Source organism: Trichomonas vaginalis, chromosome I (genome assembly GCF_026262505.1).
Source record: "Trichomonas vaginalis G3 chromosome I, whole genome shotgun sequence".
NCBI classification, from domain to species: Eukaryota; Parabasalia; order Trichomonadida; family Trichomonadidae; genus Trichomonas; species Trichomonas vaginalis.
In genome coordinates, this window is record NC_067203.1 from 17,187,969 (window position 1) to 17,203,189 (window position 15,221).

The 15,221-nt window shown below is 34.7% G+C and overlaps 11 protein-coding genes across 11 annotated transcripts, besides 1 other annotated feature; 6 read left to right on the forward strand and 5 right to left on the reverse strand.

The window, feature by feature from the left end:
- Positions 1 to 85: 85 nt before the first annotated feature.
- Positions 86 to 611, reverse strand: TVAGG3_1000540 (histone H2A; the record flags this gene model as incomplete). Its single annotated transcript, XM_001329015.2, has 1 exon — positions 172 to 591. The coding sequence occupies one exon, from the start codon at positions 589 to 591 to the stop codon at positions 172 to 174; it is 420 nt and encodes a 139-aa protein (XP_001329050.1).
- Positions 612 to 745: 134 nt separating this feature from the next.
- TVAGG3_1000550 (histone H2B) lies at positions 746 to 1,360 on the forward strand (the record flags this gene model as incomplete). The annotated part of the gene is made up of 1 exon (XM_001329014.2): positions 756 to 1,145. One exon carries the CDS (start codon positions 756 to 758, stop codon positions 1,143 to 1,145), a length of 390 nt encoding a protein of 129 aa, XP_001329049.1.
- A 95-nt stretch (positions 1,361 to 1,455) lies between these two features.
- Positions 1,456 to 2,172, forward strand: TVAGG3_1000560 (oxidized pyrimidine nucleobase lesion DNA N-glycosylase protein; the record flags this gene model as incomplete). Its single annotated transcript, XM_001329013.1, has 1 exon — positions 1,456 to 2,172. One exon carries the CDS (start codon positions 1,456 to 1,458, stop codon positions 2,170 to 2,172), a length of 717 nt encoding a protein of 238 aa, XP_001329048.1.
- A 130-nt stretch (positions 2,173 to 2,302) lies between these two features.
- TVAGG3_1000570 (mRNA splicing, via spliceosome) lies at positions 2,303 to 2,644 on the reverse strand (the record flags this gene model as incomplete). The annotated part of the gene is made up of 1 exon (XM_001329012.1): positions 2,303 to 2,644. One exon carries the CDS (start codon positions 2,642 to 2,644, stop codon positions 2,303 to 2,305), a length of 342 nt encoding a protein of 113 aa, XP_001329047.1.
- A 456-nt stretch (positions 2,645 to 3,100) lies between these two features.
- Positions 3,101 to 3,797, forward strand: TVAGG3_1000580 (universal ribosomal protein uL13 family; the record flags this gene model as incomplete). Its single annotated transcript, XM_001329011.2, has 1 exon — positions 3,114 to 3,716. The coding sequence occupies one exon, from the start codon at positions 3,114 to 3,116 to the stop codon at positions 3,714 to 3,716; it is 603 nt and encodes a 200-aa protein (XP_001329046.1).
- A 212-nt stretch (positions 3,798 to 4,009) lies between these two features.
- TVAGG3_1000590 (cyclin-dependent kinase inhibitor 2C-related family) lies at positions 4,010 to 4,468 on the reverse strand (the record flags this gene model as incomplete). The annotated part of the gene is made up of 1 exon (XM_001329010.1): positions 4,010 to 4,468. One exon carries the CDS (start codon positions 4,466 to 4,468, stop codon positions 4,010 to 4,012), a length of 459 nt encoding a protein of 152 aa, XP_001329045.1.
- Positions 4,469 to 4,545: 77 nt separating this feature from the next.
- Positions 4,546 to 5,574, forward strand: TVAGG3_1000600 (glycine-rich protein family; the record flags this gene model as incomplete). The annotated part of the gene is made up of 1 exon (XM_001329009.1): positions 4,546 to 5,574. One exon carries the CDS (start codon positions 4,546 to 4,548, stop codon positions 5,572 to 5,574), a length of 1,029 nt encoding a protein of 342 aa, XP_001329044.1.
- A 1,015-nt stretch (positions 5,575 to 6,589) lies between these two features.
- Positions 6,590 to 7,534, forward strand: TVAGG3_1000610 (G-quadruplex RNA binding; the record flags this gene model as incomplete). The annotated part of the gene is made up of 1 exon (XM_001329008.1): positions 6,590 to 7,534. One exon carries the CDS (start codon positions 6,590 to 6,592, stop codon positions 7,532 to 7,534), a length of 945 nt encoding a protein of 314 aa, XP_001329043.1.
- Positions 7,535 to 7,729: 195 nt separating this feature from the next.
- On the reverse strand, positions 7,730 to 8,200 carry TVAGG3_1000620 (uncharacterized protein; the record flags this gene model as incomplete). Its single annotated transcript, XM_001329007.2, has 1 exon — positions 7,730 to 8,200. The coding sequence occupies one exon, from the start codon at positions 8,198 to 8,200 to the stop codon at positions 7,730 to 7,732; it is 471 nt and encodes a 156-aa protein (XP_001329042.1).
- A 662-nt stretch (positions 8,201 to 8,862) lies between these two features.
- Positions 8,863 to 9,902: a mobile genetic element.
- A 270-nt stretch (positions 9,903 to 10,172) lies between these two features.
- Positions 10,173 to 13,002, forward strand: TVAGG3_1000640 (spectrin binding; the record flags this gene model as incomplete). Its single annotated transcript, XM_001329006.2, has 1 exon — positions 10,173 to 12,974. One exon carries the CDS (start codon positions 10,173 to 10,175, stop codon positions 12,972 to 12,974), a length of 2,802 nt encoding a protein of 933 aa, XP_001329041.1.
- A 375-nt stretch (positions 13,003 to 13,377) lies between these two features.
- Positions 13,378 to 15,195, reverse strand: TVAGG3_1000650 (exocytosis; the record flags this gene model as incomplete). Its single annotated transcript, XM_001329005.1, has 1 exon — positions 13,378 to 15,195. The coding sequence occupies one exon, from the start codon at positions 15,193 to 15,195 to the stop codon at positions 13,378 to 13,380; it is 1,818 nt and encodes a 605-aa protein (XP_001329040.1).
- Positions 15,196 to 15,221: the final 26 nt, after the last annotated feature.

Here is a 15,221-nt window from a genome sequence, read left to right on the forward strand (position 1 = left end):
CAAAAATTTCAAATCTTCTCAAATCGAATTATTGAGCCTTAAATAAATGTATTTGAAAGACAAATAATAACACTGTGGTGAGAACTACATTATTTTATTGATTTAGCTTAAATATTTATTCAATAAATTCTCGTTACTTTAAAACATAAAATTTTTGAGGTAAAAACATATTTATTCTTGTGTCTGAGAAGAATCCTTGCCCTTCTTTGGATTGCCGAGAAGGACCTTGTGGATGTGTGGAACAACACCAGCGGAAGCGATGGTGATGTTGGAAAGTAATTGGTTCAATTCTTCATCGTTACGAACGGCAAGCATGATGTGACGTGGGGAAATACGTGTCTTCTTGTTATCACGAGCAGCGTTACCGGCAAGTTCGAGAACTTCGACAGTGAGATACTCAAGAACAGCGGCCATGAAGACTGGAGCACCTGCACCGACACGTTCACCATAACGGCCTTCACGGAGGAATCTGTGAAGACGACCGACTGGGAACTGAAGACCGGCACGGGATGAACGTGTCTTTGGATGCTGGCGTTCACCATCAACGGCTGTCTTTGTTGCTGTCTTCTTAACACCCTTCTTAGCTGGCATTAATAAATTATGAACTTTATTTCACCCCGCCAAAATATTTCTTTGATTATATGGAGTCTAAAATGGCATTTTCAATTTTTTCCGAAAATGCCATTTTAGACCTATGATATTTAACGTAGCTTGAATTCGAATATTGGCGCCAAGAAAAGTGATCATTATTTAGAATGTCTTCAAAGAAGCCAGCCTCTAAAACACCAACAGAGAAGAAGCCAGCCGTCGAGGGAGTCGATGCTGCCAACGCCGCTAAGCAAGATAAGAAGCTCCGCCACAAGAAGCGTGCCGAAACCTTCTCTTCCTACATCTTCAAGGTTCTTAAACAGGTCCACCCAGATATCGGTATCTCCAACAAGGCTATGATGGTCATGAACTCCTTCGTTACAGATATCTTCGAGCGTATTGCTCAGGAAGGTGCTCGTCTTGTCGATATGAACGAACGTAACACACTCGGTTCTCGCGAAGTTCAGACAGCCGTTCGTCTTGTTCTTCCAGGTGACCTTGCCAAGCACGCCGTTTCTGAAGGTGGCAAGGCCGTCGCCAAGTTCAATGCTGAGTAAAATATTGTTATTTTTCTTGCAATTTACTCCTTTTTGAAGATTCGATTATGTTTCGTTGATTAATAACGATTAATTAAATTTTCCGAATCTTGAAATTTAAGACTTGTGAATGGGTAAAATAGTTAAGCATAAGTTATGGGAGTCACCCATGTGAAACTCGAGTTCAAATGCAAATTTTCAAATTTCATTGATCGTTTTATTTCCCAATACATCGTTTTTGTTGAATACTATACTCATTACATTATTTATAATTAGATTTTAAAAAATTCTACTCAATTGCCCTATTCATTTTATAGTTGGCTAATTCGATATGACTCAAAATGCCGAAAAAACACTCAAACAACTCCACACTTTAATTGAGTATAGAAAATCACATCCTGCCCCAGTAGATACACTTGGCTGCGGCACTCAATCAGAAAAAGTTGATCCTAAAACAGAACGTTTTCAAACATTAATATCATTAATGCTTAGTTCCATGACAAAAGATCAGCAAACATCAGCAGCAGTACGAAAATTACAACAAATGGAAGGGGGATTAAATGCACCAAACTTGATGAAAGCAGATTATGATGTTGTTTTAGAATGTATCAAATCAGTAGGATTTGCAAAGAAGAAAGCTGGCTATATCATTGAAGCAGCAAAGATTTGCCATGAAAAATATAATGATGATATCCCAAAGACATTGAAAGAACTTACGAGCTTTAATGGTGTTGGCGTGAAAATGGGAACGCTTGCAATGGCACATTGTTGGGGCGAACAAATTGGTATTGGTGTCGATGTTCACGTTCATAGAATTTCTAACCTTCTAGGCTGGGTTAAAACAAAGAAACCAGATGATACAGAACTTGCATTACAGAAAATCTTACCCAAGGAAATATGGTCTGAAGTTAACCATACTCTTGTTGGCTTTGGACAAACAATTTGCGATGCAAAGAAGCCAAAGTGTGATGAATGCCCAATTAAAGATACATGCCCTGCTCTCCAGCGTGGCAGTGCTAGCGAAGATGATGAATCTAGCGATGAATAATTTTACTTGTTCAGTAAATAAGTTTTTTTCATGTCATATTTGCTTTTTTTACTTGAAAGTTCCAAAAGTATTTTAACAAGTGTTTAGAAACTGAACATTTATTACATACAAACATAATATATTATAAAGTTTAAAATTTTTGTTCTGGAATAACTGTAACTCGTTTTCTTTCGTAGAATCTATCTGATCTATTAATTCCAACATTAATAATTCTTGGGCACCCATCACGATCTTTTCCTAACAAAGAGCATTGTTCGCAATAATATGCTTTATATTTAGCAGGTGCTGAACAAACAATGCACTTGTCACGTAATTGTCCAAAAGAGCATTCGCCGCAAATATGGACTGGAACGCATCGATCTTCTTTCACTGGGGCATTGCAAATAGGACATCTACCTTCACAAGCTTCACATACAAGCCCAAACTCAGGTCCAGGACGTCCACCACATTTAATAGAATCAGGATTCATCATTTTTTATTTTTGAATTTAAATTTTACATGTCAAAAAACATTTATAGTTGGATTTTACTATACGCTCATTAATTGTACAAGTTTTGATAAACCATTGCATGCATTCTAATTTAAATTAGCTTCTGACATACTAGAATTCTATTTGCGAATAAATTGAGAATATTTTCATTTGAAATTTGGGATAGAATTTCAAAATTATGTTGAAATATGAATTATTATATATTATTAAATCCATTTGCAGTTTTAAGTATTTTCATTTTTTTGGATTTTATCAATAAAAATGTTTTATATTCAAAAATTTAAAATATTTTTATTATTATTTTGAAAATTCATTCTTGGAATTATAAATTAATAAAATTTATGCGGGGAAAACATCGTATGAATCAGATACTATTTAAATACTTAATTACATTTTTTATTTTTTTTCAAAATCTGGTCCAAAAAAAGTGACGAATGGCCTTTCGAACAGAATGTCTGCCTCAATTGTTATTGATGCTAAGGGCCACATCCAAGGCCGTCTTGCCGCAGCCGTTGCTAAGCAGCTCCTTAAGGGCCGCAAGATTGTTGTTGTTCGCGCCGAAGAAATCGTTTTAAATGGCAAGCATAAGTTCACAGTCCACACCTACGAACGCTTCCTCAACAAGACAACAAACTCCAACCCACGTGATGGTCCATTCCACCAGCGTGCTCCACGTGAAATTTTCGCTCGTGCTGTCCGCGGAATGCTCCCATACAAGACACACCGTGGTGCCGAGGCATTCGAAAATCTCAAGGTCTTCGAAGGTGTTCCAGCTAAGTACGTCACATACAAGCGTGTTGTTATCCCACACGCCCTCCGCTGCGTTTCCATCCACACTGATCGCCCAACAACAAAGCTCGGTGAACTCTCAACAACAATGGGCTGGAAGTACGGCAAGGTTGTTGCTGATCTTGAAGCCAAGCGCAAGGCCGAATCAGCCAAGTACTACGAAGCTAAGAAGGCTGCTCAGGACAAGAAGGCCGCTGCCATCGAGAAGGCTAACAAGCAACTCGGTGCTCAGGCCGTCAAGTTCCTTGAGACATTCTCTGAATAAATTTACAGCACTTAATGATAAAAGCAGACCATCTTTTGATAACTGTCTATTTTCATATCTAATCTTTTATTACAACTTAATCACAAAATTGGCAAGATTTTTATCTTATATAATACATAATTTTCAATTATTTTTAAACTAATAGACAATATCATCTATACATATTTTGTGTTTGTTTCGATAATGATTGCATTATTACATTTCAATTAACTTAATTGTAATAAATTATATTTTTTTAAAAATGATTTAATCTTATTTTAGAATAGCTTGTTTATCAATAAATAAGTTATAGTTTATGCAATTCTGCATGTTTTTGTTTCAGATATAACTTGATATGTTTCGAAATGTCCATTTAATTCAGCATATTGAGCAGGAGTTAGACCATCTTGGGCCTTCAGTTTAGGATCTGCTCCATTCTTTAGCAAAATCTTTGAAACTTCAACTCTATTGTGCTTTGCAGCGAAATGAAGAGGTGTATTTTGATATTTGTTAACAGCATTAACTTTTGCTCCTTTTTCTAGTAATAATTGAGCAGATCCAGCACAGTTCCTCATTGCTGCAAGATGAAGAGGAGTTAAATCATCGACATCAACACAATTGACATCACATTTGTTATCAATTAAAATTTTTACGCATTCTGTGGAATTGAATTCTGCTGCATAATGTAGAGGAGTTCTTCCATCCTTATCTTTAATTTCAACTTCAGCACCTTTTGAAATAACACTCTCAAGTATTTCATGATTGTTGTACATGCTTGCAATATGTATAATTGATATTCCATTAACGGAATAATTGATCTTTCCTCCTTCTTGTATCAGTTTCTCGATTAATGAAGGAATACAAAATCCTGCTGAATAAACCAAGCATTCATTACTCCATTGTTCTTCCTCCTGGCCTGTTCAAGTTCGAATTGTACGGTGCATCAGGCGGAAGTTATACGGATGAAGTCTCTAGCTATCATTATGAATCAGGTGCATGCATGCCCGACAACTTTGTTAAGCTCTTTAACGGCAATACTAAATGCCTTGAATCATCAAACTATGGCGGTGCCGGCGGATATGTCAGTGGTATTGTCCACATCCGGCATCCTACCAAAATATATGCCACAATTGGTGGCAGCGGAAAATACTCCAATAATACTAAATGCACCACCGTAGAAGACTGCTATTCTGCGGAAAATTTGGTCCCCGGTGGATATGGTGGTGGTGGAAGTTCCGGCGGATATACTTTTGGTTCTTCCAGTGGCGGTGGCCAAACTTCCGTACAATTTTTAGAAAATACTCTATACCACCGAGTGATTGTGAGCGGCGCCGGCGGGGGAACTGATGACTACAGAGGTGATGATGCCAGAGGTGGCTCTGGTGGTAACCTTGTCGCTCAAGGTTGGTGGAATGAATCAGTTTATATCGGCCAGTATGCAGCAAATTCTTCGTTTGGTTTTACATTTGGTACTGGAGAAGCAGCACAGCCATATGTATCAAAGAATCCAAAAGGAATCCAAATATCTGCTGCAGGTGGTGATAAATGCGGCGGCGGCGGTGGCTGGTTCGGCGGATTTGCGAGTAATGAGATCAATTCCGGATGTGGAGGCGGTAGTTCATGGGTATTGACTCAAGATGCCTATATACCCCAAGGTTTGATCAAATCGCATGATGAGTTTTATGATTTAATTGATCAACAAAAGTATCAATTTGATCTCAATTCCGAATATTTATTTTCTGAAGTCCAACATGTTCCAGGCATTTGGCAAGGTAATGGTCGACTAATTATTACACTTATTCGATCTTGCGTAGTTAATAGCTGTGCAGCAAAGTCTAATTTTAAATATTATCTTTTTGGATTCTTTATTTTAAGTTAAATAAACATGTTATAATTTAGATAAGTAATTTTCCTTAATTCAGCAACCTGAACACAAATTGAACAATGACTAGATTCTCAAATAATTTTTTTTTTCGATTTTGAAAATGAGCTTTCTATGGCAACCTTTACAAAGAATGATACAAGACCAACAAAATAGATCATATTTCAACTTATTTGATCGCTCGCGCAGTGTTTTCAATCCAACTTCTCACCAAGATACCGATTCAAATCTTCATTCATTTGACAAATTATCTCAATATCCGCCAGGTTCTGCATTTAAAGTTAAAAACGATTCTAGAATATTGTCGTTAGTTGGAGTTTTAAAAGATGGAAATGTTTTATTATTCGATAATGATACTCAAACACTTGAATGGTATGAAAGAGAATGCATCGAAGAAATATGAGTATTGGGATAGTTTTTACTTGATTTCAAAATTATTGACAAATCTTTTTGTCTTGAAAATTCAAATGAAGATACATATTTGAAGTCATTGCTTTCAGTTCATATTTAGTATTAAGACAGGCATCAAATACTTAATATCTAACTTTGAAATTTCTTTTTGATTTCGATTTCATTATTCAATAATTATTTGTATTACAACATTAACTTATTGAACATCCAAAAGATTTATTTCTAGGTTTAAAGCCCAAGTTACAAATAAATTCAATTTTGAATTTATTTTCAAGTTTATTTGCTTCAAGAAGGAAAACATGTAAATTTGGCTAGCATAACCTTAAGTCATTACATAATAACATTATAAATACCTTGTTTCATTTCGAATTTTTAATTATCTTTTGTTTTCATATTATAAACATTGTGTAATGCAATATTTAGTCTTATTCTTCTAGTTTTCACCATCAATCTTTTAGTTTGATGATGCAATTTCTTCAATAAAACTTCGGAAAAGATTGAAATCTACCAAAAAGAGTATACTCTGTCAGATACATCTATTGAAACAGAATTTGCATTATTTGGAACACTTTTTTTTTCTAAGTTATGTCACTTTTCAGAAATGGAAGGTGAAGAATTTTCTCAGGAACAAATCATTCCATTAGAATATGGACCACTTGCACTCCCATTTGAAACATTACAGATTACATTTCCTCAGTTAGTTGAAAAAACTCAAAGGGAAATCAATGAAAAATTCGAAAAAATGCTTCATATGCCAGATCAACGACTTCAAATATCAAGTTTCAATCTTGAACAAGAAATACCTTTTGACTTGGAAGAAGATTATCAAATATTTACTCACATAATGAATTCGGATGAATCTTTTGACGATTTTATGAAAAGATCATTAAATATATTCAAGCCTATACGCAGTAAAAAGTCAATCCTTGATAGAATTGAATACATTAAAAGCAGTGATAATACAGAATTACTTAATAATTACACTAATCAACTTGTTCTCGAGAAGATCTTTTACTTATCAGCCACAACAGACGGCAAACAAATTTATGACTTGAACAAGGCCAGGTTGCAGCAATCAGACTTAGATCAGTGCAGATGCGCTGTTGATATTACTCCAAGAGGTCCAGTTTCACAAGAAGCTTCTGGAATAATCGAACAATACCATCCTCATATTGGATTATTGGGCCAGCCTAAGTTTGGTCCAACAGATCTTGCAATGTTACGTGGAGAAGATATTTATTTCTTAATTCGAAACGCTGCCGTTGTTTTAGGAAGAGGAACAGAAAAGGAACCAGTAGATATTGATTTAATGTATGGAATGGACCGCAGATGCACACATATTTCAAGATATCAAGCAATTATTTCTCTTTTACCAGATTTCTGTTTTTATATAGAAAATATTGGACAGAGAGCGTTCAGAGTTAATGGAGTAATAATTCCTCCATCAGCTGTCGCAAGATTACCAGAAGGAGCATTATTAGATTTCAGCGGAGCTCTTTATATATTTATTCCTAATAATGAGCTTATTGCTAAGCTTAAAAATTAATATTTGAGTTATACGAGTTGTTATAATTATAAAAATTTATAATTTTTGAAAATTATTATTTTTTTTTTTTGAGCTTAAAACAAAAATGAGATTCTCTTATCTTCTTAAGGATAATAATGTTCACTTGCAAATGTTAAAGACGGAAAAAATCTCATTGATAATTAAGATAATAATAATAAAATTTTTTAAAGGCTTTTAATTATATTGCAAGATCTTTATACCACCCATTTCAGCATTTCTAATGTATTCTGTAAGCCAGTCAAGATGTCTATCGAGCTCTGTGTAGATTGCGGATTGATCTTTGAATACTCTACTGTTGGAAACACGATTTGGTACAAGCTTCAAGAGACCATAAAGGAGTATTATTGGCGTATTTTGAGTTGTGTATCCCATATGTCTTTGAATAAGCTGGTACGATGGGGAGTTTTTAATTCCGTGGTTCTCGTGTTGGTTAACTAGTTCTTCAACAGCTCTTCGGTCATACTTACGTGTGTCCCTCGGTACTACTCGCTTTATGAACTTGTTGAGCTCTGTTGGTAGACGGTCGCTAACATCGTGACATGCTTTAAATGTTTTGATTGCCAACTTCTGCTTTGCCTCAAAGGATGGTGACTCATTATACTTTGCAATGAGTTGCTGGATGTTATCCTCGAATCTTTGCTGCATTTGAAAATGAACTGATAAAATTCAAACTATTCAAAATTCTTACTCCTAAATTTTTTTAAAATTTAAATGGGGGTAAATTTTTTTTCTGTTATGCATATATATAAGAAATCATTATATGAATCATATGCATATATATAAGAAATCATTATAAGAAATTATACGTTTTGCATTATTTTCAGAACCCAAATCAAATTTTCAAAGAATATACACCTCTTCCACAATTTTTTCAATGCACAATAACAAAACTCACTTTCAGCCGTATATTTAGAAATAAATATGCTTATTCCCCTTAAAGAGAGATTTCAAAACAATCAAACTCATTTCTAATCGAATTATATGTATTTTAAATTTAATAAAATCTTCCCTCATATCATCGACTTGATTCGATACCGAATTCGGGTTCAAGACGTCAATATAATCATTAATATCTAACCAAAATAATTTATCATTAATTTCTTAATTTCACCATTTCAACAAAAACCATCTTACAAATGAACATCATAGAGTTTGTATAGTTTTATTTCAGACACATCTCTGTCTAAAATGATTTCGTCCCATATTTTTGTCTGTCACGATATAAGGCATTGAAAGAGAGTGAGTTATGTTATCTCCTGTTGAATATAATACTTTATAAAATTCAGATCATTTTGTGACCATTTTAAGGGTGCACCCGTATGTACGTTTATTTGAGAGGAGGAGGATTACCCTCTCAATTTTGAGGGATTCGTTAGTTTATTTTCTCGATGAATATGCAATAAAATTTGATTTTTACCTTATCAATATACTTCATATAATATACACATGTTCATGTAAAAACTTTTTTCCCAAAATCCTCAGGAATTAAGGGATTTTTGAATTTTAAGAAATTTTTTTCGAATTTTTTCGAAAAAAAAATATTTTCAGAACAGCCTTAACGGCTAAGATTTAGGAACAATGTTAAGTATCAAAAAGAAAGGAGGTCTGATATAGACAACATATATCGTTGAAGGTTGAAAAAATCTCTAATATTTGAGCCCAAAATTTCATATTTTAATTTTTTGAAAAAAGAGGCCACCCGTATGTACGTTTATTTGAGAGGAGGATTATATTTTTGAAAGGGTGAAACATTATGAATATGTTAATTATATAATAATATGTATTATTATAAAAAAGAAAAAATAAAGCACGTTAAATTTTTTCTTTCTTGATTTTTTACAAAATCTACTTAGAATTATGCAAAATATGACTAAATAATTATAAATTTCAAGTTAAATTTTAATTTTGATAAATAATTTAAATTTCAAAATATCAAGTTCAGTTCGACTATGTATGTAGTAATTCCTCAATAAAGTGCCAAAACCCTATTAAAATATATGAACATTTTCAACATTTTAATGTTTTTATTTAAAAATTTGTTGGAATATGAGCTTCAAACAATTATTATGTAAATAAAAATAATTAAATATATGTATTTATTCGTATTACAACCGTAGTAAGTCGATTCTTCCTTTCTTCTACTGAGTTTTGAATTTGATTTCGAATTGTAAAGAGATTCAAAGGGAAAATACTAGCGGATAAAAACTACCTCCATGAAAGGGTCATAATGGAGTCAAGTTGTATTTTTTGATATTTTTTGCTTTTCGAGCCGAAATAGGTAGCCAAGATAATGCCTAAAAATAAGGTTCTAAATTCTGAAGTTTACATGATCCTCTCGTGTGCACCCTTAAGAATTTGAAATGAAATGAGTTCAATTTTTCATAAAACCGATAATGGTCAAAACCTTGATAAAAAAGGAGGCAGAGATTAGTCGATCTATTCGACCAATTTAATTTTAAAAAAATTAGAAGCATCCACCGATTTTTTTTAATTCTCTTCGTAAAAAATGACAGGATTTAATTATATTTTAGAAACCATATACAAGATAAATTTAATGTGAAATCAAAATTCAACAAATTGTGTCAAATTTTGTTCACTTTTATATCTATATTTCTGAATGCATAAATCGTTTGAAATCAAAGCCTCATGGTGCCGTAAAGAAGGCGGTATGATTAAAACAGTAAAGAAGCGCTGGTTTATTTTATTTGAAGACTCCCTTAAATACTTTGCCGACGAAGATCAGGAACAAGAAAAGGGACAGATTCCATTTTCTGTAGAAAGTACCGTTGATATTGATACAACATATAAAATCCAACCATGCTTCTTCATCAACTGCCCAGAGCGTAAAAGAGTTTATCGCATTTTCCCCGAAACAGAAGTCGATAGAGACGAATGGGTAGCTATGATTAGCAATCTCATCAATCTAAAGAGGACTTCCGGAAATCCGAAATATATTACTCGTTTCCCAAGATTTTTCACTTTCTTCATTACCCCTTCAGAATTATTATGGAAGATCAGAAAGGAAGACATCCCAGAAATTTCCGTGATGCTCCAAGACATCGTAAATAAAAATGCGATGTCAATCAATCAACTTGGCCGTATGGTTGCTTACATCTGCCAGAATCGTCTTACAAAGCTCAGATTATATGCAGATTTAATGGGCGAATTCCTTTCAACACAGAAAAATGTTGATGGCGCAGCAATTCTCAAAGATTGTCCCCATCTTGTTGCCCTTCTTATCAAGAGGAGAAAGATAAGTGGCAAACAATTAGAAGGATTCGAGAGCAAGTCCGAAGATCAGATCTGTGATATCTTTGACCAAGGTTCCTTGATGAATGCGATCTTTTATGACAATTTACAGGCCTTCCAAATCTACGCTGACAAGAAAGAATTTGATACTAACCAAGAAGTCGACGGAAAACCACTCATTAATATCGCTGCTCACTACGGTGCTTACAAAGTTTTCAGATTTCTCTTCAAGACAGTTCGTGTTGACGAAGTTACCCTCAAAGAAGCCGCTTTTGGCGGAAACAAGGAAATCTACAAGCTCTGCAAGCAAAAAATTACAACACCACGCGAAGTCATCGACGCAGCTATTTCAAATCACCAAACAGAAATGGTTTCTTACCTCTACAGCGAAGAAGAACTCGATTACACCTACATTTCTTGCCTCAGATCCAGTAATTTCCGAGCATTCTTCGACAGATTCTTCAAGAACGCAGATCCAAACTGGAAAGACCCAGAAGAGTGCACACCTATGATGGGCGCTGCCTCAGCTGGCTTCCAATCCTTACTTTTACTCATCAGCGAATGCGAAGGATCAATCGACTCCCAAGGCAGGGACGGCTACACACCATTATGCTTTGCAGCCCAATACGATCAGATTGACTGCGGCAACTACCTCATCAACAACCACACAAACCTCGAATCTAATACAGCAAGAGACGGAACTCCTCTTGTCATTGCAGCGAAGAACTGCGCGTGGCGATTCCTCAAACTGCTGATCGAGGGCAAGTCCAATGTCAATGCCACCGACTCACTCGGAAACAGTGCATTGATGTACGCGATCAAAAACAACAATGAAGAGATCACACAGTTGTTACTCGAGAGCAAAGCGAATCCAAACAACTTGAACAAGAACAGAGATACACCTATCTTCTACGCAGTCGATTCTTGCAACGTAAACATCGTAAGAATGCTCCTCGAAAGAAGAGCAACAGTAGACCTCAAAAATGAAAAAGGTGACACACCCATACATCGCGCCTGTAAACGCAATAACATCATTATTGTTGATTACTTGATCAGGTGCGGCGCTAAGCTTGAAGAGCTCGACCACCACAACAACACACCTCTCATGATTGCTATGGATAACAGCAATTTGGATGTAATGAGATTATTAATCCAAAGAGGTGCAAACGCGTCAAATTACGATAAAGACGGTTCGACACCTTTAATGTTTTGTGCGAAGAACAACAAATTGGATGCAGCCAAAGTCATCTGCGAGTGTGGTGTCAATCCAGAAGTCATGGATTACGAAGGAAAGACTGCTTTGATGTACGCATGTCTTTTCAACAACGTTGACATCATCAGATACTTGGCAAGCCGCAGATGCAACATCGAAGTTATCGACAAGTTCGGACGTACGCCTGTCATGCTTTCCCTCGCATCAAAGAACTTCGACGCAGCATACGCTCTTGCACAAGCTGGATGCAATCTCCACGCAAAGGATCTCGGTGGAGGATCAATTCTTTACTACGCCGCTTTTTACGGTGACACGAGAATGGCTAAGTTCTGCATTGATAACCAGAAAGGAGTTGAATTGGATATCAACATCGATAACCAGACACCTTTGATTCTTGCTGCAACACAACAGAACTCACAACTCGTTGATATATTGGTAGGAGCAGGAGCTTCCCCTGATGTTTTCAATCTCAGAGGAATAACTCCAATGTGCATCGCTGCAATTAACAACGATTTTGAGACAATCAAGAGCTTCGTGAAGAATAAAGTTCCAATAGATGGAAGAGACGCGAAATTAAACACTCCTTTGATGCACGCGTGCGCTTGCAATTGCATCGAAATCGCTAAGTATTTAGTTGATTGCGGTGCACAGATAGAAGCAAAGAATTCAATCGGAGCAACTCCTCTTTCTTTCGCTGTTGCTTCAAACGCAAAGGAAATTGTTTCTTTCTTGCTGTTTAAGAGAGCAAACGCTAATAACGTCGAAGGAAACGGAATTACTCCTTTGATGATCACTGTTATGAATAATAATCCTCAAATCGCAAAGTTGCTCATCGAGTTCGGTGCGGATATTACTAAGAAGAACAACGATGGAAATACGGCTTTGGATTTGTGTTACGTTCACCAATCTTCGGAAATTGAGAAAATGATCAAACAAAAGATGGAAAGAGGTTTCTAAAATATTTTTTTATCATCATATTAATGACAAAATGAGTTAATTATATTTTTTCAAAAAGTTTTTATTTGAAATTTGATTTTATCTCATGGGTATTCTTGGATTAAAGTAAAAAATTTGTTTAATATGAATAAGAAATGATAGTATCATAGAGTAAATGACATTATAAAAGTATATTTTGATTGATTTTTGATATCTTTTACCATTCTTTGAAATGAATTGATATCTTTTTAAAATAATTATTTGTTGGGAAATTTTTGTTGAGTAAAGTATTATTTCCAAGATTATTTTTTCAATTTTCTTTTTTTTCCCTTTTGTAGCCTGGTTAAACCAACTTAGAATAGACTTTAGCTAGTATTACAATATTATTAAAAGAATAAAGTAAGAAACAAATGATTTTTTTATTCTATAATTCTACGACTTTTCTCTTTTTAGGACCATAAAGTCTGTTAATGATACCTTCAAGTGTGGATGGCTGAACACCAGTGTATTTCTCAGGATGTGATGCGAAACCTGAATCAAACCATCTTGTATAAAATGTCTCAAATTTGGTGTGAGTTTTCTGAATTGCTTCGTTCATAATCGGCTCCATTAACTTAGTATTCTTCAAACAATAGTTATTTTGCTTCATTTGAATAGTTAAAACCGCATCTTTAAATTTCTTGAATTTTTGCTTTACAAGTTTCTTCTGATTAGTATTAAGCTTGTCTCCTTTCTTTAGTCCATCGAATGCTCTGTCGTAATCTAAAATTTGGAAAGCTTTGTTCCATGTTTCGTCAACAAATACTTTTTGTGCATCTTGCATTGTTTTCTCGAGTGTTTCTTTAAATGCAAGAGGTATAGTACTTGTTAACAAAGGACTTTGCTCAATTTGTGCCAAAATATAGTGAGAATTATTCATTAAAAATAATTGTCGTAAAACTATATCAGTATAACGCGTTGATTTCTCAATAATATTCTTAAACAAGGCTTCCAAAACTGATGGAATGTATAGTTCAAATGAAAGACCACCAACTTGTTCAATTCCTGCTTTGTATTGTCCCAAAACATTCAAGAAGATAATAACATTAGAGACATTTGCAATAACACTTCCGTTGGCCGGAACATTGTCAGGATCGTTCATTTCTACGGCGACTCTGTAATTTGATAAACATCTTTCAATACCTGCATGGAACATATGAGATAATTGGGCTAACTGGACAGCATATGTTTGAAAATCTTCATCGTTAACTTGAGAATCGAGGACATCTACAATTGTTGATACAATATCGACATCAAAAAGAACATCTACATGAGATTTGAGATCAGGATCAGAGACATTAACGCATGTTTTCTTGAAATGCTGGAAAAGTGGCTGAAAAGAGTTTTGGAAAGGACTTTTGTATTTATCGCCAAAAACTTTTTTGGCGAACTCCTTTTCTCTCTTGAAGAAAAAGGAAATAAGATATCCGAATGTATGAATGGGATGTTCTTTCTTTTTGTAAAGTGGCAAATCTAAAACGTTAATTTCTTCTGAAGAAACAGTTCTTTTGTTGGATGCATCGATAATTGGTTCAACACTTTCATCAATTGCTCTCATTCTTGCTTCTTCATAGTCACTTATGTGATCAACACACAAAATCATTTGAAGAACCGAAGCCATTTGATTCATCATTTGTAGAAGCTCTTCTTGTATCGGGTATATTGGATTTTCAAATCGTTTATCAGTCAAACTGAATTTGCCATCAACAAATTGAAAATTTGCCAAAGGAATTGGAGTTGCAGTTCGATTCGCGAGGTCAAGAAAGTAATTAAGAAGCTTCTTTTCTGAAGTACCAATAAGTGTACTTAATTCTATCCTTTCGTTATTTGCATCTTCAAAATCATAAATTTGTAGATATTGTTGAGCTTCAATCGCTTCATTAATAGCTTTCATGAACTCATCGAAATTCTTATTTACACTTAATTTCAAAACATCTTGCAATTTTTCCGAAGTTGTTAATTTGTTTTGAATTTCCACAATATTATCTCGTACGCTTACTATTTTATCATGTATTTCCTGCTCTTTGCTTATCTTTTTATATAATGAGGTTAAAGAATGCTCCTGTGATTTGAAATTCGAAGCAAACTTTTTAATTGTTGTATCTAAGCTAGAAAAATGAGATGATGCAGTTTCCATCGCCTTCTCCAAAGCTCGCAATTGGAATTCTGGATCTGATTTGGGCCCCTGCTCAGTTTCCAGCATAAAATAAATTTACAAAATTGAATTCC